The following is a 25,155-nucleotide window of genomic DNA, read 5'->3' as shown; positions in this document are numbered from 1 at the left end:
TCTCTAGTTGCTGTCTTGTTTGCATAACCAATAGCAAGCAATAGTAGAATGAAAATTACTTGAAACACCTTGTTTCTGATTGCTGTACATCAAAGAGATGTGTTTGCCATAATTACTGAGCTGCCAACTTGAATGTTGAATCAGGGCATGGAGTGTCCTTGAAGTTCATCATCTGCCACCTTAGGATTGTATACAAAAAATGGAGAATACGTGGTACTTGCTTGAATTCTAAGGTATTTGATTTTTATTTGACATCTAACCATTGATTATTAAATGACACCATCAGCTAGCAAATTTATTAAGTGCATTTTACTAAAGTCTTGAAGAAATAACTTGCAAATCAAGTATACTTTATTCTTCCCTCTAACAACTTTATTTTTATGAGCTCATATTGAATGGAATTAATTTCTAAATTACACTAAGCATAATTTTTAATGTACCTATTTTAGGCACATGAGTTTGACATCTGTAATTCTTTCCATAAGGCACTAGAATGTCCTCTTGCTAAAGTAATTTTCTCATGTCAGCATCTTTATTTTCAGAAACACTCTAATTGAATGGTTCAATTGGGACATTGGCAACCTCAGTGTTAGAAGTGAGATCTTGCTAACAATATATAGTGTTGAATTTTGAAAAAGTTTGGGTACAGATGGTAGTAATGGCTGGCATCAGTATAAATGAATTCAATGTCACTGGATTGTATTCTTACACATGGCTAAAATGTTACTCTGATTTTTATGTTGTGTAGCAGAAAACAATGACGACTGTAAAGCAATGTGGTCTGGGATGTTGCTCCTATTGCTTTTTTTTTTTTTTTTGTCAGTCCTGGAGCCTGAACTCTGGGCCTGGGCCCTGTCCCTCAGCTCTTTAGCTCAAGGCTAGTGCTCTACAACTTGAGCCACAGCGCCACTTCCATCTTTTTCTGCTTATGTTGTGCTGAGGAATCGAACTCAGGGCCTCGTGCATGCAAAGAAAGCACTCTACTACTGAGCCACCTTCCCAGCCCAGCCCCATGTCATTAGGATATTTGGTCTCTTTTATATTTGGCACCAATCTTCTACTCCTAGCCATTTTGTTCTCTATTGTATTTATTTGAATTTTAGTATTTATATATATTTTTATTTTAAGAATACTGTACAGAGGGGTTACAGTTACATGAATAAGGTAATGAGTACATTTCCTATCGAGCATTGTTACCCCCTCCTTTGTTATTCCCCTACCATCCCTTCCTTCCCCAATTCCCCAATTCCTCCTTCCCCTCCAAAGTTGTAAATTTTGTTTTCAGCATAATGTCTTGTACATCTCATTGTTACACTGGGTCAATCTGTATCTTTATTTCAGCATTTTGTTATTTCCCTTCCCCTCCCCAAATTAGAAAAGTGTATATACAAGATGCAAGGCACTGGAATCAAATCCAGTGAAAATAGGAGTTATACTATGGGGGAAGAACATACAAAAGAAACCAAAAAATCACATAGTACATAAGAAATACATTAAAAACAACAGCAAGAAAGATAAAACCACTTGTGTCCCTATCTTGGGGTTCATTTTGCTTAGCATCATCTTATATGGTCATATGTGCATAGCTTTTGACCTTTTCTGCTTGTCCTAGACATATACTAGTTATTGCAAATAAGGAATACCATGGGACCTGTGTTTCTTTAGGCCTGGCTTACTTCATTTTTCCGTCTTTCCATTTCCTAACAAATGGGACAGTGCCATTCTTTCTGATGGAGGCATAGAATTAACATATATATATATATATATATATATATATATATATATATATATATATATCACATTTCCTTGATCCATTTATCTACTGAGGGGCATCTGTGTTGGTTCCATATCTTAGCTATGGAAAATAATGTTGCGATAAACATAGTTGTGCTGGTGGCTTTAGTAGAGCCTTGTTTGTGATTGTTTGGCTAAATGCCCAAAAGTGGGATTGCTGGATCATAGGGGAGCTTAGGCTTTTATTTTAAAATTAGTAAAACTGTTTAGTAATTACATCTGTGGCCATAGTGTTCCTTTAAGTTTTGTGAGTTAACTTTCATGTCCTCATTCGCCTTATTATATGTTTTGCTTGTATGATTTCCAAGTGACAAATCTTGGTGTGGAAATACAGCACTTGCAAATAGTAATAAATGATTGCCCCTATTCTATGAAAACAAATAGGTTTGTTTAATTTTCTTTTATTTTTATCAATCATGTGCAGACTAGTGTATAGACACAGAAAAGTGGTTAGAAGTTTACATGAATAAAATTGCATCTTATTGAAAAGAGTGATTGCTATTTTCATCCATGAACTTATTCTTCATTCAACAAATTGTCAGTTAATATCTATCTTGTGTGAGCCATTATGAGTATATAATAATCAGAAGTAGGGGTAGGCAAATTGTCATAGTAAATGCACAGAAAAAGTAATTGTCAATTGATCACTCAATGGTATGATCTCCCTGGAATAAAAACACTGAAGAGTCAAGTTAACCCAATGAGGTGTCTTGTTCTACTTATTTGAATTGAATTCCAGAAAATGACAGTCTATGTAGAAGCTGTAAAAATGAACATATGATAATATTAACAATGCTTGGAAGAGTAGTGGAAGGCTTAAATTTATTACTGTGATTAACCAGAATAAAGCAAGACAACTGCACTTAAAGAAGTGATTTATATTTTATGTCTTAAGTTTTCAAAATCTTGCAGCTGTTTTATTATTATTTTTCACTTTTCCCCATCGTATACCATTCTAATTGACATTATGGTTCACAGAAACAGTCTACAAATACATATTAGGCATTGAACATTGTCCTGAGATTCTTACAATGTACATTTTAAATTAATCAGTTAGGTAATTTAATATTTAATTAATTTGAAGTTTTTAAATTTTCTTCTTCTTTTATTATCTATTAAGTAGTTATGTAAAGAAGATTCAACTCAACAAGTCAAACATATGTTGCAAGAGCAAGGTGTTTGATTCTTTTAAGTCAGACTTCCTGGGTTCATAATTCAGTATTATGTGTTGGAGTAAAGTATATTAGTTCTCTGTCTGTTTCTTCAAATGGGAGTAAGGATAGCGCTTACCTCATTGGTTTGTTTTAGTCGAAAATGAGATAAGGCATCTGAAGTACTTTATACAGTGTCAGTCAAAAAGTAAACACACACTGAGTGTCAGAAATTATTATCTGTAATGTACTTCCCTTTAGTCAATTAAAACACACAGTAAAATAGTTGGAAGAGATCCACTACCAGAATCTCCATCACTCTCTAGTTGAGAAATGGTAACAAAGTGATGAGGTGCTCATACCTCCACAAATCTCATATTTTCTTTTGAATAGGTTTGATCATTAGAAAATTCTTTTCTGTTGAGCCAACATCTGTGATGTCAAGTTCCATCTATTGTCTCTGTTTCATGAAACTTCATACAACATCTGAACTTTTTCCACATGGCAGCCTTTCAAGTACAGAATTTGAAGACAGATATACTCATCTTTCTGTACATTATCTCATTGCCAAGATTTATCTTCTAAATTGTTGGGATTAGGCTATAATCCTACATTTAGTTGAGACCATTGCTGGCAAACCAAACAGTCTTCCTTCTTCCTTCTTCTCCCATTCTTTCCTAACCCAATACTAAAACCAAATCTGACAAATCTGGTCATTCACATGGGAACCAAGAAAGCTATGTGATTCAGTCATGCTCAATTACATATCTGAAAAATTTAGAATGGAGCCTTCTACAGCATTTAGTTTCCTAGAGCCAAATGGCCTTTGTTTCATTCCTTCCTGTTTTCATGAGAATATGGTCATTGGGCTTGCAGTAGCCCTAATGTAACCTTGAGATAACAAGTTAGAAAGCAAAACTGTGAGCAAAATTGGCTTCAGAAGCAGAATAATGAAGAGCTGAGAACTTACTGACCACGTTCTGTAGCTGAGCTAGTGCATGCAAACCATTATCTCCATCATTTCTGTAGAAGTGTTAATAACTGTTTGCATCATCAAACCCAGTGATGCTCAAACTTTAGCATACATCAGAATCATGTATAAGCCTTTTTTTTTTAATTTTTTTATTGTAAAGATTCTATACAGAGGGTTACAGTTACATGAGTGGGGTAATGAGTACACTTCCTCTTGAACATTGTTACCCCCTCCATTGTTTTCTCCCTACCATCCCCTCCCTCCCTCCCTTCCCCAAGGTTCTTTTTTTTTTTTTTGATTGTGATTAAGTGATTACTTAATTTCCGGAAATTCACAGTATTGTGGAATAATGATGCTCATTTAAAGTCACACGTTCATTCTAACTTTCCTGGAGCAAATTGTCTATCACAGTCTGTAATATATAACGGTGTTCATATGTTATATACCATACACGTGATCAGCAGCATGGGGATATTTAGTAGTGGTTCAACCAGATGAGTGGGAGTTCTTTGTTTCTTAAGTCCTGTTAGTTTTGTCATATCACCTAACATTTTGGATTTATCATCCGCTTATCAGGGAGACCATGTACTGTTTGTCTCTTCGTTCTTGGCTTACCTCGCTCAACATGATTCCTTCTAGCTCCATCCATTTCATGTATAAGCCTTTTAAGAACACTGATTACTGGGTCCCCATTCTATAGGATTTTACTGATTCTGTAGGTCTGTAAAAGCACGTGTGAGTTTGCATTTCTGATTCTCCAATGAAGCTAATGTAGATAAGTGGAGAAAGGATTAGGGGGGACACTTTAGGAAGTTGGATTTTCAATGTATTTTGTGTTCCCTTTATGACTTTCCTTCATTAATATAAACAAAATTAAGTTCATGTGATTTGAATTGCTCCTCCAAAGTATTTGTTCAATATTAATGAAAGGATTTCTAAAATACCTCTGTCCACTATCAGACTATATATTTTCAAGACAATTAACATTTAGTTATTAATTATTAGAAAATTAATTATTAGTATATGGAATATTTGGTGATTTTTTATTATAATGAGGATATTGTGAGGATTTAAAGAAAGTTGAGATACAGTGACTCTTGCCAGAGAATTTAGAAGCTGATACACAAAGATACAAGAAAGCTTCTTATTTGTACCAGAGATAATCATTTCTAAACAGTTTTCAAATATCTTAATGTTTTCAGTTGGGATTTAAGATGATGTGAATAATGGAGAAAAATATCATCATAATTATTTTACAAAAAAATGTTCCCTCCACTTGGTTATGTAACAAATCTTTAAAATGACAAATAACAAATAATTAGGATTAAATCTGACAAAAACAAAGTTGGATCCAATAAATAGCAAAGATCTAAGAACATCATGTCCTAATTTAGTGTACAACTTATTAGAAAAAATTCTTGTAATTACCCTTTGCTCCTTTTATCATGTCTTCCCTACACAGTAAAATGTGAGGTCAAATTAATTTTATTGTCTTATTGCAAGTTTGTGATCATAGATTGCCTCAGTCAACTTGAGACACAACTGTTTGAAAATTATTTCTAAGAACTCTTATAAATGCGATTTTTTTACCTCATAGGAGATGATGAGGATTCGGAATCCTCTATCTAAATTTGCACAAAAGTGGCCAGTTTAGGTGACAGAGACAGAAGTCCTGGCTGGGTACCCTATCGGGGAACAACACCCACCAGAGGAAGAGATATTACTCAGGAGCTTCAGGAAAGAGTGGTCACCAGCCCTGACTAGCCTCTTCTTTCTATGAGTACCATGGAAAAATCTTTGTTCCCCAGAGATGGATATCATTTTGGAGGATATGGAACAGGGAGAAAAATTTACCTGGGTAACCATCATAGAAGAAATTTAATTTTCCCCAAATTAGAAATTACTGAGTTTTCTTTTGGCTCTAACTTTGAAGTCTGCTCACAGTTCCTAACCATCTGTTAGTGGAAGTGGGGACCCACAAGGAAGCTTTTAAGGTTTAGGAAGTAGGTGAGCTACTGTATTTTTCCTTGTTTTTATACTTGTTAACTGCCAAGTATAAATTTTCAGTACACCACATATACAGAGCTTGTCCCCTCTTTCAAAGGGTAAACTGAAGCTGAACAGTTTTATACAACATCTACCAAATAAAGTAAAATTCTAGTTCTTGCCCTAGAATTGCTTGTAATCTAAAATAGAGAAAATGAACATTGATTCAAGTGTTTCTGAATATAAATAAAGCTATCCTGAGTTCATTACACATTTGGTGAATATTGTTTATTGGCACAATTAAATTTTATACAATCTTTTCCTTAATTATCTTCCTTTATTTTTTTGACAATTTAGAATTCATGAGACATAGCAATAAGTACAATAAAAACTTCCTGGTTTTTTTAAGTTAGTAGGCTATAAATAGTATGGATTGAGAGGCACATAGAGGAAGAGATATAAATAGAACAATTCTCTTCTTTAGGCATATGCTTTCAGAAAAAATATAAAACTGTAAACTTAATTTCTGTTCAGGGTTGGGACTCTAATTGCAATGGGCTATGGTCTTTATGGTATAATTTTCATAGTAATATTATTTTTCTCTTTCTGATGATTGAAATTCAACCATTAGTGGCTCATTCTTTAGGTATAAGCACTATGGGTTTTCTATAGGTCTTTAAAAATGCAAATAGCCATGAGAAAGTACTACTGTATTGTAATTATGTTCTTTATAAGTTAGCTTAAAGTAAACAAATGAATTCCTTTTTCAGCAGAGCAACACAAATGTTTTTAAGTATTAAGAATGGAGTACATGGGCTGGGAAGGTGGCTCAGTGGTAGAGCACTTGCCTTGCTCGAGGCCCTGGGTTCGATTCCTCAGCACCACATAAGAAAAAAGCTGGAAGTGGTGCTGTGGCTCAAGTGGTAGAGCACTAGCCTTGAGCTGAAGAGCTGAGGGACAGCACCCAGGCCCAGAGTTCGGGCTCCACGACCGGATCCCCCCCAAAAAAACACATTAAAATTTAAGGGAGGGCAAATTTTCACAAAATTCATATCTATATCTATATCTATATCTATATAGAGATATAGATATACAGAGAGAGAGAGAGAGAGAGAGAGAGAGAGAGAGAGAGTGAGAGAGAGAGAGAGAGAGAGAGAGATACACTAAAAAGCCAATATCTACTTGCTTCACAATTTTGGACTGGCTTCTACTTCTGACTTTATTTTTCTTCCCTTGCTTCACAACAGTTACTTCTAATCTCTTCTTTCTTTCTCTCTCTTTCTCTCTTTCTTTCTTTATCCCCTCCCTCTCCTCCCTTCCTCCCTTCCTCCCTTCCTCCCTCCCTCCTAATTTGACCCATAATCCCTGGTGTTAGTGGGAATTTCCAGCTTCAAGGTAAAACCCTGGAAAACATGGTATTTAACTTGTCCCAATCAAAGGGTTCCAAAGTCAGCAGTCCCCTTTTCCTTCCAGACAGCCTACAGCAGGTTACAGAAACTGGCATTCAGAGAGCCCTAGCTAACTTCTACAGCGTGATACCAAGTGGGCTCCGCAAGGGGAACGCACTTGCCTACCACTGCCCAGCTGGAAACTGCCCAGGATGGAAATAGATTGGAGTCTGCAGGACCCAAGGGATGATTTACCACTGGTACAATGCCTCGGGAGGGAATACATGTCACCAGTAGGGGCCCGGAGCATCCTTCCCAGATGCCCACGGACACAGTCAATACCCTGGGTATTGCCTCCCTCCCCCCCTCCCTTCCTCCCTTCCTCCCTTCCTCCCTTCCTCCCTTCCTCCCTTCCTTCCTTCCCTCCCTCCCTTCCTCCCTTTTTTCTGATTCCAGAGCTTGAACTTGGGGCCTGAGTACTCTCTTTGAACTTTTTCATTCAAAGTTAGGGCTCTGCCATTTGAGCCACTGCTCCACTTCTGGCATTTTGGTGGTTAGTTTGAGATAAGAGTCTCATGGACTGTCCTGCCGAGTCTGGCTTTGAACTGTGACCCTCAGATCTCATCCTCCTGAGTGGCTAGGATTACATGCATGTGCCCCTAGCATCCCGCCTGTCCTTATTTTCTACACATACGTTGATGCTAAATGCTGTTGTGAGGACACCGTCTTTTGAGCTTAACTGTGAGCGAGTTCATTACAATAGGTGCCTGACATATATGGAGGCTCTGTTAGATTCTGGGACTTTGGAATTCTTCATTGATGCTTTGCCTCAAACTTACACATGGCAAAGGTTGGGGGTGAAGGGGTAGAAAAAGAGGGGGAAAAAAGTCCACATGAGATTTTGGGAGATTTTAGAGCCAATATTTAAAGACAATGTTTTCAGCCAACATTTTATGGACCACAATTTTACTGTCCAGAGCTAATTATACATCCTCTTCCTAAAGGTAGGCTGCTGAGAAAAGTAGTTTTGCCATGTCCTTTGTTTAATTTTATTGTAAAGATACTGTACAGAGGGGTTACAATTCCATGAGCAAGGTAATGAGTACATTTCCTATGGAGCATGGTTACTCCCTGCCTTGTCCTTAAGAGATAAAGTAGATGGCTTAGTGAACATGAAACATTTCTTTCTTGCTACTAAGTAACTTAAACATTATTAATAGTAATCATCCTCTTAATGGCAAAAAAAGTCTTCAGTATTTGAAGTAAAAGAATCATTGTTCTAGGTCTAGACATGAGTTCCCAGTTAGGGGTAAGGCACCTCACAGTCCTGCATGACATTTCCTCTTGTCATCTTCTAATCTTAGCTTCTAGATCTAGTAAATCAATAAACACTGATTGGACCCTTGTGGTAACAAATATACATGATCTTCCCTGCTGTTAACATCTATTACCTTCACACACTATGTGACATCCTGTTCTATTTAAAAAATATATATAGTCAAATAAATAGGTGCAATAAGGAGTTTCTATAGTTTTTAAGATTTTTTATTAGCATACATTGGTTGTACAAAGTAAACTTCATTGTGACATTTTCATACTTGCCTTTAATATGCTCAATAAACCTTACCCACTCCAGCAGGCCTCTGTGCCCCATTATAGTTTTTTTTCTGATATGATCAGGATCAATAACTCAGCAAAGTCAATTAAAGCAAAGAAGATATAAATAAAAATCGTAATACATATGTAAGTATTTATTAACTTGAAGGCCATCAACATCAATGGTATTTATCATCACTTTTGTAACTCTTGATATGCGCTCTACCTACAGCTTACTATATTGATTAACTGCCCGACAGCTCCCTCTTTTCCTATTCTGAAAGTTCTTTTCTTCCCCCAGCAGTCTTTTCCATTCCAAGTGAACTGGATCGTTCTTTACCTTGCTGATAAATGGCATTAGCTGTAAAACCTGTTTTTGGACAATGAGACACTATACAGTTCTTTGCAATAATTGTTTGTTACTGAACAGCATCTCAAAGGAAGAGTTTGGGGTGCAAATAATTTATAAAGTTGAGGTTCCTTCTACTGTTGCATCCATTTTGATTCATAAAAGGTGTTCACGAATAAATTCTCAACTATTGGATTAAAAAGGAGGAAATGATAGGGATGATTTGATTAAGGGTTTGCATTTAATATTCCTGAAACTTTTCTACCTCAGGATGTCTGCCTAGCAGAAATAAGAATCTCATTATTCTTTGTAAGCCATTTAAATAGATTTCTGTTATGTCTCAGTCAAAATATCTTAATTAAACTACCATACCACCTAGTTTGAGTTTTTTAAAAATATTTTGCAAATCATTAAAAACATTCATTAAGGCATTGCAGGTGAGCAATCCTTCAGATTGTTGTGAATTGTTTCTAATCTTCCACTGCTGTTTCACTGGTACCTGATTCAAGAGTGGTGTTTTTGTGTGTTTTTAAGTAACTTATAGTTTGAAAATTTGAAAAGCATCATGTTTAATTTTTATAGGCCTGATATATCTTTTTTCCCACTACATTTCATTAGTTTATGCTATTTTAACTAAAATGCATAACTTTAATAACAAGTAAAACAAAATTAGTTTATTTGTAGTAAATATATACTGAACTCATAAGACTGCTAAAACCATGGTCTTTACCAATCTGAAAGTTTTTGTGGGAAGGGGAATGGGATTCAGGTAGAATGGAGAACTGAAGGCTATGGATGACTTATTTATCTGCCTAGAGCAATGTTAATGATAGTCATTCAACACCTAGAAACTGTGTTGAGTTCTGTGACACAGCCAATTTTTTCTCTCAGAAATGTTTATATAGTGGCAATTTAATGGAGATCAACTTAAAAAAACACATATCCTTGAATAAAATCTATCTACGAAGCTAAGATACAACCACAGATAAAAGTCATCATGAATACAAGTAGTTGATATACTGCTGCTGTTCCACAGATATTACCTTGGATCTTTTTTTAAAACTGCTTTTCTTCTTAAATAATGTATTTGCTTTCAACAGACAGTATCTATGGTTCATTTTCAAATACTTGCTTTTGAACAACTTGAGTCACCTCGTCCAGCTATGCAGAGAAGTGGAAGTACTAGACAATAAGCACCCAATAAACACCCTCAGTGATTTTTGGTAAAAATTGTTCATGAATATGTTAATCAATCATGACTGATGGTGTGGAAATAGGCAAGACCAGCACCCTATCCAGAGTTCCCTTACAGAACGACATTGAAGCCATCTCTATGGGATGCTATGCCATGCTAGCTTGGTTTTATTCTTTCTTTTCCTTAATTCATTTCTCTTTCTCTTTCATTTCCTTATTGATTTCCTGAGGACAATTTCCTTATCCAGTCACTTGCACACAAACTCAACTCAAGGGTGCTTTGGGAAAACCTGTTGCAAGACTGGCAGGAAAGGCATATTGTATGCAAAGAGATGTAGATGATGTGTTGGGAGAGTGTTAAAGTGACATTGACAATACTCTTAAAAACTACTTCAACATAGTAGAAACTGGGTTTCCTAGATAGTTATGGAATGAACACAATATGGCAATTAAAGATGATGATAATGGAGGGATTTCCTAGACCAGTGGTTCTCAGATTGCAGTCCTTGAGTCACTGATGAAAACAACTGGGAATTTATTAGAAAGGCAAATCCTAAATTCTTCTCCTAGAACTACATCCTGAGAAACTCTCGGACGGAGGTCCAACAATCAGAGTTTGTGCTTCCCCATATTTGCTTGCTCCATATTCTGCCTTCTCAGTTCATTTTCTGCCTTTCAACTTCCTATCCATTGATCAGAGAGGATCCAGCATCCCTGGAGAGAATAAATACATTCTGCACTTGGCTGTTACATTGATCTTTCTTCTTTAGCATGCGCTCAAAAACATTTTCTATCAACTATAATCCCCCTTCAATAGCCAAGATGGAAGTATTTGGAAGCTTAAAAAATTTTACTGTAATTTTATGTATATGCGCATCAGCTCCTTCTAAGATTCTAATAATGGGTAAAGGTTTCCTCCATGAAGACTTTTCCTGGTGTCTTAATTCTAGTAAAATCTGGTTGTGGTATCCCACATCCAAAAGAAATGGAAGGAACATTGTGTTAAATATTGATTGTGGAAAAAAAAAACTCTTTAAAAACATCTGATCCACCGATGAGCATGACATGGTTCAGTCTTGAGTGATGTGGCTAGAGATGTTCCTAAGTAGGATGTTAAGTTTTGTTCATATTTCTAACTTCCCAAAACTTTTGGCTTTCACTTTCTTCTAAGTAAAGCCACAGGAATTAACCGGAAATTAAAAATTTTCTGACTTTGGGTGCCAGTGGCTCACACCTGTAATCCTAGCTACTTAGGAAGCTGAGATCTGATGATCACGGTTCGAAAACCAGGCTGGGCAGAGAAGTTCTTGAGACTCTTATCTCCAATAAATTACTTAGAAAAAGCCAGAAGTGGCACTGTGGCTTAAGTGGTAGAGTGCTAGCTTTGAGCAAAGAGGCTCAGGGACAGCACCCAGGCCCTGAATTCAAGTCCCAGGACTGGCAAAAAAAAAAAAAAAAATTCTCCTGAAGTAGTCTTAAACTTGTCCCACCCTCTTTCTCATTTTCAGTTCTTTCTGTAGCATTCCTTGAAAAGAATGATTGATTTTTCTTACTGGACTTTCTTTGCCATCAGATCTCTGTTAAAATTGTTTCATTTCCAAATGTCTGTGCAATTTAACATATCCATCAACGTGTCCAGTGTATCACGATCAGAGTTCCCTTTTCCATAATTTTCTCCACTCCCACCTCCCCTTCTTCCCACTGCAACTCATTTCTCACTTTTTTCACATATGTACACTGAGTATTATGACTGTGTTCACCCACCATTCTCTTTTCCATTTATCCACCTCTCTCTGTGACTTCCAATTCCAAATTCCACTCATTTTTTGTTAAACTATTGATTATTTAAAGATTTGACTCAAAGAATTGACTCCACAGAATTTGACTCTTGAATATCCTATACTATATATACTATATATCTATACTATATTTTAGCCAGTTTGATTTAGAAAAGAAACTATATGCTCTTTATTCTAGAGTCTGGCTTATTTAAAGCAGTATTGTTTTTCAGGATCCATCCATTTCCCTGCAAATTACAAGATCTCTTTTTTGCTGATACCAGCAGATTTTAATACTTCTCCAGTGTAACTGTGTTAATTGTACGAACTAAATCTTCAGTTGGACCTTCCTCCATAATAAAATCAAAAATTTCCTCTGTGTGTCCTTTAATGTGTCTCTTCAATGTTTCTGGGCCTTGCTGTCACCAGCAACCAACTCTGTAACAAACCTTTTTCTTAACTGGTTTCCATGACATAGAAATAACAAAATAATTTAGCTATTTCTTTCCATCCTTTTTATTGTGCTTTGTTGTCTCTTCTTTGTGTGTAATGCTAGCTTATTAGTTGTGTAAATACCATAAATATTTTTGGTATCTACTTTCTCCTTAGCACCTCATTAGGTATGAGGTTAACATGATAACATATGCTCTCTGACTTCTCCAACCACAATGTAAAGCAAATATGAATGAGAAGCCAGTCAATTGCTTTGATTAATCCTTAGAATGATGTATGTGGATACTGGGAATACAGGCAGCTCCATGCTTTTACTCTCCATTCTTTGGGTTTCATAATCCTACCTCACTAACCTCTCATTCTCCTGAAAATTGTATTCCATATTCTTGCTTAAAGCTCCTAACTATAAACACCACACAAACTGTTGCCCAGAACCCATTGCGACTATAATGTGACCATTATCCTAGTTTCACAATCATTTACCTGGGGTTTTGCTATATACAATCATTGTATTTGTTCACCTTTTGTTTCACCAAATACAAACAAACAAGACAAAGGGAAAAGAAACAAAAACATCAAAAATAGCAACTAAAACACTCTTGTTTCCTTTTCTTGGAGTTGGTTTTGCAAAATATTATTTTATATGATCATATGCACTTAGCCATTGAGCCCTGGTGATCTGCTTCTCTGCATACCTTCCTTTGGCCTTACTGAGTGAAGGTCTAGAGACCTGTATAATTTATCATTTTCTGGTGTAGATATGTATAAATGTATAATCATTCAGTGTTTACTTGTAGATTTATTAGGCACAGTCTAGTTACCACAAATGAGGGAAAATATGCAACCTACATTTCTTTGGATCTGGTTTACTTCACTTAATGAAAATTTTTTTCCAAGCTATAAATCAGATAAGGGCCTAATATCTAAAATATGCTTAAAATTAAAAACTTAACCCTTCCCCTAAATAAACCCACAAAATCTCAATAACCTAACCAAGAAATGTGATAAAGACTTAAAGAGAGACTTCTCAGAGGAAGAAGTAAGAATGGCCAATAGATACTTGAATAAATGTTCACCATCTCTGGCCATATAAGAAATGCAAATCAAAACAATATTGAGATTTCACTTCACCCTCAATAGAATGGCCATTAATCAAGAAACCTAACAATAACAAATACAAAACCTAACAATAACATATGCTGATGGGGATGTGGCCCAAAGGAAATTTTTTTGCTGTTGGTGGGAATGTAAATTTGTTCAGCTACTCTGCATAGCAGTAATGAAGGTTCCTCAAAAGTCTAAACAGAGCTACCCTATGACCTAGCAATGCCACTCCATTGGGCATTTATCCAATAGAACACAACAATGCCAAACTAAAGTGACCAGCACAACCATGTTCATTGCAGCATTGTTTGCCAGAGTCAAGATATGGAATCAATCCAGATGCCCCTCAGTGAAAAAATGGAACAAAAAATGTGGTATATATACATGATAGAATTCTACTCATCCATCAGAAAGAAAGATTTTATACTTTTCTTAAGGAAATGGAAAGACTTTGAAAAAATATATTAAGTGAAGCTACCCAGATCTAAAGAAACATAGGTTACCCCTGCCAATCTTTTAAGCTTTTTTTTCTACCTTCCTTCATGTATTCTGGGTTCTGTGAAGAAAGGTACATGATCCCCTTTTCATATTCTGTTTAATGAAATTCTGTTATGTGCTAAGGCTTGTCTTGATTACTCACCTTTTCGTGAGTTACTCCAGGCCCCTCTGCCTTCTGAATTTCTCAGTGATGCATGTATTCTTCTCTCCTGGCATCTCATCATTGTCATTGGTATCTTGTCAATAATTTCTTCCAAAGTATGGACAGGACCCAATTTTGTTTGTCCCAGAAAGGCCTTTGTTGGGTGAATCTTGGATTTTTATTGAATCCACATGCAGGGATGAATGATAACATCCAGGTAAAGTATTGGGGTGGACATATGTCTAAACTTAACAGACTGTGTCAAATCACAAATGCTGATTGTAGTCTTTCTTTCTTTCTTTCTTTCTTTCTTTCTTTCTTTCTTTCTTTCTTTCTTTCTTTCTTTCTTTCTTTCCTCCCTCCCATCTCCCTCCCATCTCCCTCCCTCCTTCCCTCCCTCCCTCCCTCCCTCCCTCCCTCCCTTCCTTCCTTCCTTCTTCCTTCCTTCCTTCCTTCCTTTTTGTCAGTTGTGGGGCTCGAACTCTGAGCCTAGGCACTGTCCCGCTGCTCTTCAACTGAACACTGGTACTCTACCACTTGAGCCACAGCATCACTTCCAATTTTTCTGGTGGTTATTGGAGATAAGAGTCTCACAGACTTTCCTGCTTGGGCTGGCTTTGAACCATGATCCTCATATCTAAGCCTCCTGAGTAGTTTGGATTACTGGCATGAGCCACTGTGCCTGGCTTTTTTTCGTTTTTTGTTTTATTTCTTGCCAGTTACTCTTCATTCCCCGCCCCCTCTATTAAGTGTATGTGTGTGCATGCCTGCCAGTACTGGGGCTCAGGATGGAGGCTGTTCTTTCAAGACTGGCACTCTACACTTGAGGCACAATTCCACTTCTGTCTTTTTAGTGGTTAATTGGAGATAAGACTCTCATGGACTTTCCTTCCCAGACTGGTTTTAAACTGTGATTCTCTGATGTCAGCCTTTTAGGTAGCTAGTATTACACGTATAAATGTCTACCACCAGTCTCTTTATTAGCTTCTAATAAGCAATTTGAATGCTCAATACACAATTGAACACTACTGCTACATAGTTGAGACATTCAGCAACTTCCTCTGAGGTGGAACAGACTACTGCTTAGAAAACATTCCCTGCATTTTCTTTCTAAACTTAAGTATTTGTTGGAGGCGGGTAGCATTACTTTTCTCGGATTGAATCTCTTCAGAACATAGAGTGGCAAGTTATCAATATCTCTACTCATTTACCGCTATTGGAATTCATAGTGATTTTTATAAGGAGTAGTTATTAGCAATAAGATCAATGTAGCATAATGGAGTATGTTATCCTTGATACCATATTCACGTTCATAAACCAATTGGTTTCCACAGCCACTTGAATCCCCTCGACAAAACAGTGACTGGTTAGTCCAGATTTATTTACAAGGGCAGCTGAGATCAGAAAGCAGGTTTCTTTGCTCCTTTGTATTTTGCCTAAATGTGGTTCGTGAACTGGAAACTCTGCCATGTTAAAAAAAAAATAAAAATCCAGACTCTCAAGCAATCTCCGACCCTCCTAGAACTCTTGGGTCAGAATGGGAACTTCCAGAAGATCCAAAGATGTTCTCTGGCTGCAATAAAGTTTGAGAAAAACACCTGTAAGTTGTAGAACAAGGAGAGCCAGAGAAAGCTTTCTAATGTGTGTATGGGGGGGGGGAGAGGAGGGAGTGGGAGAGAAAGAGGAAGAGAGAGAGGGAGAGAGATGAGAGCAACCGAAGGGGCTTGTAGATTTGCAGACGTGGGACTCTAGTCCATTCCACTCTAGTGCAGTCCCTGCATCTGCTGTCTGTTAGGTGGCTCGGGTTAACTGCTCAAAAGGAGAGGGTGGGAGAGTTCTTAGACACTGCATCCAGACGTGGAGGATTAGGGACCCGGGCACAAAGGGAAAGCTTCTCAGAGGCTCCAGAAGCCAGCACAAGAGCTCATTTCCCCGTCTCCAGGTTCTGGGTGTATTTCTCCTCCTGGTATTTCCCTCTCACACTCTGCCAGACCCATTCATTCCCTGAAACCGAGTTCTTCTCTAGGAACCTGGTGTCTGCGCTCTCCAGCCACCTCCAGGCTGGCCCCCTCCCCCTCACGGCGGCTGGCACCTCTCCCCAGCCCAGTGCACCTGGGGCTGGCACGGCTTGGAACGCGTGCCCAGCGCCGCTAGCGCGGCCACCTCCAGCCCGCGCCCAGGGACAGCACGCGCGCGCGGAGCAACTGACACCATTCTCCGCGGCCGCCGCTCCGGGCTGGCGGTGATCACGACCGCTGCTGGGGGAAGCCACGGACAGACAGGCAGCTGTGCGCCCCCGGGGACAGACAGCCCTGGTGGCTGCTGCTCCCGGATGCCAGGGCCAGGGCGCAGGGCGGCTGCCAGCAAGAGGATGAAGAGCTCGGCGGGAGGAAGGCAGGAAAAGCTCCCAGAGACGCCTAAAGCTCAGCCCAACCACGGTAAGTTGAGCTCCGAAAAGGTGTCTGGGCTCAGGCAACAGAGTTGGTCGGTTGCAGGCACAGGACGGGGGGCCAAGGGCGCACCCAGCGGGCAGGATGAGAGGCGCGCGGGATTGGGGCACGCAGGGGGAGCCAGAGGGGCATCGTGGGCACTAGCCAGACCCTGGTCCGCTTCTCTTGGTACCGCGATCTCTGTCCACATCTCTGACTCTTCTGCTGGGAAGGAAGAATCAGAGATGTGTGAGGCTGGGCTGGCCTGAGAGAGTGCGGTGCCGGAGGGTTCTCTGGGTCACTTGCTATACAAATCAAAGGGCAGAATGGCCATCGTGGGCCATAGTGCCAGCCTGGCTCTCCTGCCAGAGTGGAGGTCTGGGTCACCAGGGGATGGACGAGCTGGAAGCTGGCTCCTATTGGGTTTGTTCGCTGGCTAACTCTCTCCTAGGACCCTTGGCAAAGTTGTTGGGAAAAGGAAGTCCAGTGGGGCAGTGGGGCTGTCTTTTTTTTTTTTTTTTTTTTCATTTTTGTACTTCGACTTCGCTTTTCTTTTGAGTAATTCTAAGTGTCTACAAGATGTACAGGGTTTGAAAGAAGCTTGAGAAGATTTAGAGTTCTGGGAAGGCCCCCTTCAGGAGAGGCTGGCATGGAGGATGGGGCTCCAAGGGTCAGGAATATTAAGATACCTGATTCTGAATGTGTTGGTCATCAGGGTTCTTGGACCGAGTGGACTAAGTTAGGGAGCACAGGCTGGCGGACCTTTTGACTTCTCACATCTTGAAAGAAGTTCTATTGCCAGTGTGAACTGGGGGGTCCGAGGACACCTCGAAAATGGTGCTGCCTAGTGTGAAATGCTCAATTTCTGATCCCTTCTCCCTTATGCTCCAGGCTAGTTTGCGTCGCCTTCATTTTGGAAGCTCTGTGTATGTCTGCTCCTGCATGAGCTGGTTTGTGGTTTCACACAAAACAGTATGAGGTTCCTGGGCTTTTTGAGTGTCTCTAATTTTGAAGCAGATGAGGAAGAATACATTACACGCTAGAGGTATAACGAAGAACCGTGGAGCTAGTTCGGTTCCAGAACATTCCTACAGTGAGTGCTTTCAGGGGCCTTGAGATATGCCAGAGCTCTTTGCTAGTTGGTCTGTTGAACACGCCCTTCAGGAGTCCACTCATGCCAGCTTACCTTGCTTTCTGAAACCAACCTGAAAGGTCCCCCGTGCTCCGGCTTCTCTCGCTCTCCATTGGTCTGTGCTGGCTACTTTAGTCAGTCTCACTGGGCTGGATTCTTAAGCATGAAAGACAAATATGGGTCATTTCAAATTATGTAGATTGATGTAGCACAGCGTGCCCGGGGTTTGCTGGAATTTCTTTACATTTCTTTCCAGATGTTCCTCAGAAATTAACTTGAGCACTCTATTTATGGCGCTAAAATATGGACTGGGAGAAGGGGTAAACTTCCCGAGTTTAATGTACTGCTTCAGATGAAAGTTAATGCAGTGTTGGAAGTTGTCTGTAGTAGGAAAAAGACACCCAAGTCCCCCAAAAAACCTAGGAGCTGATGATTTTTAACAATGTGACAAAAGGCTGGAGGACTTTTGAAATGATTTAATCATCAGTTACCACCACCACCACCACCACCACCATCATCCTCATCATCAATCATCATTGAACATTTACTTATCATGTCCTGCACAACAGGCTTTGTAGCTTGGTGTTGAATGGGCCCAACCACAAGAAGGAAGTTCTGCGGTTACCATTTCCATTTAGATAAGAAAAAGAAATAATAGTGATGCTAAGTTGGGAAAAAAGTCCCAGAGAGTATGCTGGACATTATTGCTGTATTCCAGTGTCAGTTCTATCAAACAAAATGCAACCTCCTTAAGCCTCACTTGATAAAAAAACAAAAATAAAAACAAAAAAAAACCTGTGAAAAATAAGTAGACTGCTGGCAATATCACAGATTCATCCAGGCACAATTGTTTCAGATGACTAGTGCAGACGAATGTGGAACTTGATATTAAAACCAAATGACAATTGTGTAGCATTTATATAATTCAGCCTGACGGCTCAAGAGGGCTAAATGCTGAGATTTGAGTGTTCACCTTGGTGGTGACTCTTGAGTCTCTTCATAGCAAATCAATAATTTTATATTATAGAGTTTGATTTATAACATTGAATATGTGTTGCTGGCATCACATGCCTATTTTGAGTCACCCAGAGATCTACATGAAGACACTCGTATTTCAGCCAGCTTCTAATTAAATCTTGGATCCTAACAGGATGTGGAATTTCTATTAAGAGGGCATATGCAGCTTGTTTTAAAGATTCCCTTTTTATTTTCAACAGTGTTTTCAAAACAATTACTTCCTTGATGTGAGTTTTGCTATTTACCTGGTGCATTTTAGCTCGATAATGAAAAATAATTGCAAGTAGAGAAACATTGTGTTTCATCTACAGTGACAAAACTTAGACCATCTACTTCTATGTTGTATTTCTCATTGGAGTATGTACTGCTATTTGAGTGCCTTTCATCTTTTTTTTTTCTTACAGGCTCTGAGCTCATAAACTCATTATGATGAGTTCATTCATAAATTATGTTAATGCTTATTTAAGGATTGTGAAGTTTTAAAGCTTGGGGGAAAAAAAAACAGAAAAGATCTCTGTGTCATAATTTTTCACAAGCTGTAATTACACTTGTTTTAATTTAGATTTGACCTGCCAGTACATGAATGGAATTATCAAATTAAAGTTGGACAAACCTATCTGGACACTAATATTATTAATACTTCAGATGTGAGAACAGTTTTGGGAAATAGAAAATCTCTGACAAATTAAAGATATTTGTTGTACTTACTTGGCATCCTATTGTTTAAAAATAAAACATATTATTTCTGTCCCATTAAAGTAAAACTATTGCTGTGATTTCTCTTGTGTTTTAAGTTGGTTAAATTGTTTCATTAGTAATCACTTAGCATTGCATAAAATCTCCATTTTTCTCTTTTCCATATAGTTGGAGCCTTAAAAACTCAAGTTTTAGTTGCTATAAATAATACATTTTTGTATGTGTAACAAAGGTTAAATGGAAACATAAATGTAGTTTTATGGTAATAACTCACCTAGAGGTTTGTTTGTATTTTGGTAGTGGACAATGAATTTGTTATGGTAGCTAAACATATTAAATCTTAGTAAAATAAAACACAACCAAATTTCAAAATATTTTTTTGACAGTAGAAGACTTGTAACAATCTCACAGATGGATTTTTCTACTATGATTTTTTAAATGTTAAAGTTCTGTATTTTGACAAGAAGACTGATGTTTTTATTAGATGGCATTTGGTGATTTTAACAACCATGTTTCTGCAAAGTAATTTAAACTCAGTAAGTGTGTGTGTGTGTGTGTGTGTGTGTGTGTGTGTGTATGTGTGTGTGTGTGTGTGTGTGTGTGTGTATGCCATATATAATTTTTTCAGCCATAATGAAATTTTGTCATGTGCAGAAAAACTCACTTTTTTAAACAGTAGAAGTTAGTGTTAGTTAGTTAGACTGTCCAATGCTGGACAGTCATTATTGCCATCTAAATGCAGAATAGTTTGTGAACTAGATAAAGACCCATGTCTATCACCATTCATTCCTAATAACCTCCTTTGTCCATTCTGTAGCAACTTTGAATCTACTTTGTCATTCTGTAGCTCAGCCTATGCTGGTCATTTTATATAGGAATCATAAAATATGTGAAAAAGGGTAAACATATGCCACATTGACATAACGGATTAAAGAAACTAAATTGGAAAGGGAATTGTGATTTTTTATTTTTTCAAGAGCTCAGAACTCCAGCTAGGTGGCACTTAGTTTTTGGACAAGTATTCTGAAGTAAGACTTTGAGGAAAACAACATTTTTTTAGGCTGAAAAATCAAGTGAGCACTTAAATAGCACTTAGGAAGGCTGAGATCAGCTTTCAGAGAGCACATGCCCAAAATTTGTCAGGGTAATTTATATTTTGAAAGAGAAATCACACACTAGAGATTTAAATTGTTTTAGGATATTAAAATGTACTTATTTATATCTTCTAGTAGAGGGTCTGATAAAATTAGTGATAGTGCCCTATTATATACGAAGCATTTGTGCCTTCCCTGAATTTGTACTTTGAGGTCTTAACCCGAACTGAGCTGTTATTTGGAAGTGAAGCCACAGACTAGAGTTAGATGAGATCGAGGGTAGAGGACCTGTAAGGGGAATAGAGCTCTTAGGAGGAAGAAAGCAGAGACCTCTGTTTCTCTGACAGTAGAGTGTATATCAAGAAGAAGGCCCTGACCAGTTATTGAACCTGCTGGCACCTTCCCCTTGGACTTCCCAGCTTCTAAAACTGTGAGGAATGAAAGTTAAGTCGACAGCCTAATGTGTTTTGAAACAGTAGCCCCAGCTCAGATACTTCTGTTTTTGCTATCTTAATACCTAAAAAGGGATTGCAATGAATGGAAGTTTAAGGATCCCAATGCTCAGAAATGAGTCTCATTTCTTTAGCAAGAAGCTCTGCCTTTTATGTGAGATTTTAATCATATTCAGGTCATTCTGTATCATTTTTAGTATTTTCCTTAGGTTGGGGGGTGTGTATTTCAAATACTATCTTATTCCTAACCCATTGAGAAACCAGTAGAGAATGCTAAAATGCAGTTGTACAATGGAGTAGGGACATTTGGATAATTGAAACTCTTTATCACTTTGCTTCGAATGTTATCCCATTTGTTTAATTTTTCACCTTATTTGAAACACAAAGGAACAATTCTCTAAAATACGTTTGTGGAAGTATATACTGCAACCAGTCGCACATGACTTCTTAACATCTTTGAAATGAGAGCATGGTACTCAAGGGGGATTCTTTTCTTCTGTTTGATGAAGCCTTAGCTCAGCTGGGCTAAGGATCTCCACACATGCTGATTCTCCATCCGACCTCTCTATGCCCTCTAAGGGAAGAAATATGACTGCGATTCTGTGTAAGGAGCTCTACCTGCAGATTTTCCTAAGCCTCTCTCATAACATGGAGTCAGACCTTCTCTATTTTTCATGATCTCCTTATGCATTCCATTTATTGCTATGAGTTATTCACTGCAATTTTCATAATGCATTCTGAGTATTTATTAGAGATTCCTTCCTTCTTCCTTGATCTATTACCCCTCAACTGATATACAAGAAAAAGGAGTGAACCCTTTCCAGAGTATCTTCACATTTTGGAAGTCCTTAAACAGAGTAATGAAATAAGAAACTATAGCAGACATTCTGAAAAGTCTAGATTTTTAAAAAAAACATGTTGAGTTACATAATCACTGTTGGGCTAAGTTTGCTTAAGCCATGCAGATGAGCTTAAGGAAGAAAGGTTGCACTTCACTGATAGTATCAGCTGCAGAGGGGGAGATTTGACATTAATATCGTAAAAACAAAGTTTACAATTGCATATGATACAATATTTGAGTGAGTTCGAAAACTTGAATGCCTCTTTCTGAGTTAGTTCCTTACAAGCCTTGGGGAACTTGGTGTATCTGTGTTATTTATCTGCTTATTTAGTGTTGTGATATTGTAATGTGAACTCAGGCCCTGGCACTTTCTCTACCATGGAACCATATACCTAGCCTGTTTTTGCACTGGTTTCTTTTTGTGATTGGGTCTCAGTTTCTGCCTGGGCCTGTAGTTGGACTGCATCCACCTATTTCATACTTCCCATCATAGCCGGGATGACTGGCATGTGTCATCATGCCTACTTGTTAGTGGAGAAAGAATCTTGCGTGTATTCTTGGAATAGAACTTCCCAAGTCTTAGCCCAGTCTTAGCCCATTTGGCTGGGATGTGCACCACTCAGGCTTGGCCTTTTTTGCCTTACTGTACATAATTTATTTTTCAGGTAAGTTTTCATGCTTTTCCCTCCCCATGATAACCTCACACTACAATCTGACTTCCATATTCCTCATTGAACAGGTTACAGGCACTCACTATCACATGTGGCAATTAGTCAACTAAATACATGCTGCCTCATCTATAAAATAATGCTAATGAATCTTATTAAGGTGAATGAAGACTTATTAAAGTGATACAAGTATAGTATATAGTGACTAATCTATGCATATTAGCTGTTTTTAATCATTATCTTTGTTTATTAGTTTCCTGTGGCTACTGAGTTAAGTACACATTATGAGATATTTTTTTGTGTGTGGTACTAGAACTGGAACAAAGCAAGCACTCTACTATTGAGCTATATCCCTAGCTGTGAATGAAGTGAACATCACGTATTTGTGCCATATGCCATCCATTCTCAGGAAAGTACCACAAATATGGTGGCTTAAAACATCAGAATCTTATCTTCTCCTAAGGTTAGGAGTTAAATGTCTGGACAAAGTATCATTGGGCTGAAATCAAGGCTTTTGCAAGACTATGTTCCTTCCGGACTCTGAAGCTGTTCCTTGCCCCTTTAAGCTTCTGTTTGCCATTTCTTGGCTTGTGGCCACATCCATCCAATTTCCACCTTTGTCTCTACTTTGCCTTCTCTGTCCATCATATCTCTTTCTTGTGACTTATAAGGCCATTTGTGGTTCTGTTAGGGGCTTCCCTGATAATCCAGGAAAACTTCCACACTTGAAAATCCTTCATGTAATTATGCAAATAAAAGTAACATTTATAGATTTTAGGGGATAGAAATTGATGCTGTGGTGGCAAGGTGTGGGAGTTACATGTGGTCATGCCAAAGTTTTTTGCTAACAAAATTGTTTTCATATTGTGCTAGTTGGAAGAAAGTATGTATATGACACAGAAAAATGGAGGGAGGACCAGAAACTCAGTATATTTGTAAAGTACATTATTGGAACTCAAATTTAAATTCTGACCAAGCTTACTTCAGATACTTACAGGGCAGCCAATAATTTCTTTTGGTCCTCTTCCCTCTAGTGGAATGCAGTCAATACATATTTGGTCTGTGACTCATATCCCTGTACAGTGCTAGTGTCTGCAGGAACATCGAAGATGTTAGGAGAAGCAAGATCTTGTTCTCATGAAGAGTGTAGTATATAAATGATAGTATTGTTGTAGATGGTTACGCCTTTACTTTTATTGAGCACACTGGCTCTCTGTTTAACCTCAAAATCTTAAGAATTATTATTAAATTCAATTTAAAGATAGGGAACCATGCCAAAGGCCTTATAGAGAACTCAGCCAGGCCAAATGATTGAACTGTGCTCTGTGATTGATTGTTCTATGTATGCCTTGAAAAAGAAAAAAATGGATAGGAAAGCATAATTAAATACAAATAAACTTTTAGAATGAGAACTAACCATTCATCAACTATGTAATACTATTAACTAGAAATAGCAACCAGTGAGCTGTTCTGGTTAATTGGACTTTAGTTTAACTAGAAGTTTAGCCTTTAATTGGACTTTTGGGTTGTTTTTATACATTTCATTCTAAAAGGCATTTGTTGATTTTCTTGGCAGTAGTGAGTAGAATATATTTAGTTGTTTCTACTTTGCTTCCTGTTTTTTTAGATTCTGTATTTTTTTATTGTGAAAATACTGTACAGAGGGGGTGCAATTACAAGGGCAAGATAATGAGTACATTTCTTATCAAGCGTTGTAGACTCCTCCTTTGTTTCCCCTTCCCATCTTTCCCCCATCCCTCCACCCAAGCTTCCCCCCCCCAGCACCAATATTTGTAAAGTTTGTTTTCGACATAACAACTTGTACATCTCATTGTTGTAATGGGTCCACCTGTATCCCTATTTAAACGATTTGTTTTTCCCCCTTCCCCTCCACAAATTATACCGACATTAAATACAGTGAAAGCAGGGGTTTTACTGTGGGGGAGGGACATACAAAGCAACAAAGAAATAATCTTATATATGTGTTAGAAACAATCACATGAAAGAAAAAAACATTTGAATATATATCTTAGGGTTCATTTCCCTAACATCAACTTATCTGACCTTTTCTGCTTGACTCAGACATATACTAGATATTGCAAATAAGGGAAACCATGGGACCTAAGTTTCTTTGGGCCTGGCTTACTTCACTTAATATAATTTTTTCCAAGTCTTTCCATTTCTTAACAAATGGGGCAATGTCATTCTTTCTGATGGAGGCATAGAATTCCATTGTGTATATATACCACATTTTCTTGATCCATTCATCTACTGAGGGGCATCTGGGTTGGTTCCATATCTTAGCTATGGTAAATAATGCTGCAATAAACATAGTCTTGCTTGTAGCTTTAGTGTGGTCTTGTTTGTGAACATTTGTGTGTGTGTGTGTGTGTGTGTGTGTGTGTGTGTGTGTGTGTGTG

General features: G+C 38.0%; 1 protein-coding gene across 1 annotated transcript in view; it reads left to right on the top strand.

Annotated features, from left to right (window-relative positions):
• The first annotated feature begins 16,613 nt into the window (after positions 1-16,613).
• The window catches only part of Znf385d (zinc finger protein 385D), an 813,868-nt gene continuing 805,326 nt past the window's right edge, over positions 16,614-25,155 (top strand). The window contains exon 1 of the mRNA XM_070018684.1: positions 16,614-16,844. Coding sequence (XP_069874785.1) covers positions 16,739-16,844 — 106 coding nt within the window. The 5' untranslated portion in view covers positions 16,614-16,738. The remainder of the gene's footprint in view (positions 16,845-25,155) is intronic.

The sequence above is a fragment of the Dipodomys merriami genome, unplaced genomic scaffold (genome assembly GCF_024711535.1).
Source record: "Dipodomys merriami isolate MVZ:Mamm:240054 unplaced genomic scaffold, mDipMer1.0.p SCAF_13, whole genome shotgun sequence".
Lineage (NCBI taxonomy): Eukaryota > Metazoa > Chordata > Mammalia > Rodentia > Heteromyidae > Dipodomys > Dipodomys merriami.
The sequence above is the reverse complement of the archived record's forward strand: the minus strand, read 5'-3'. Positions and strand labels throughout refer to the sequence as shown.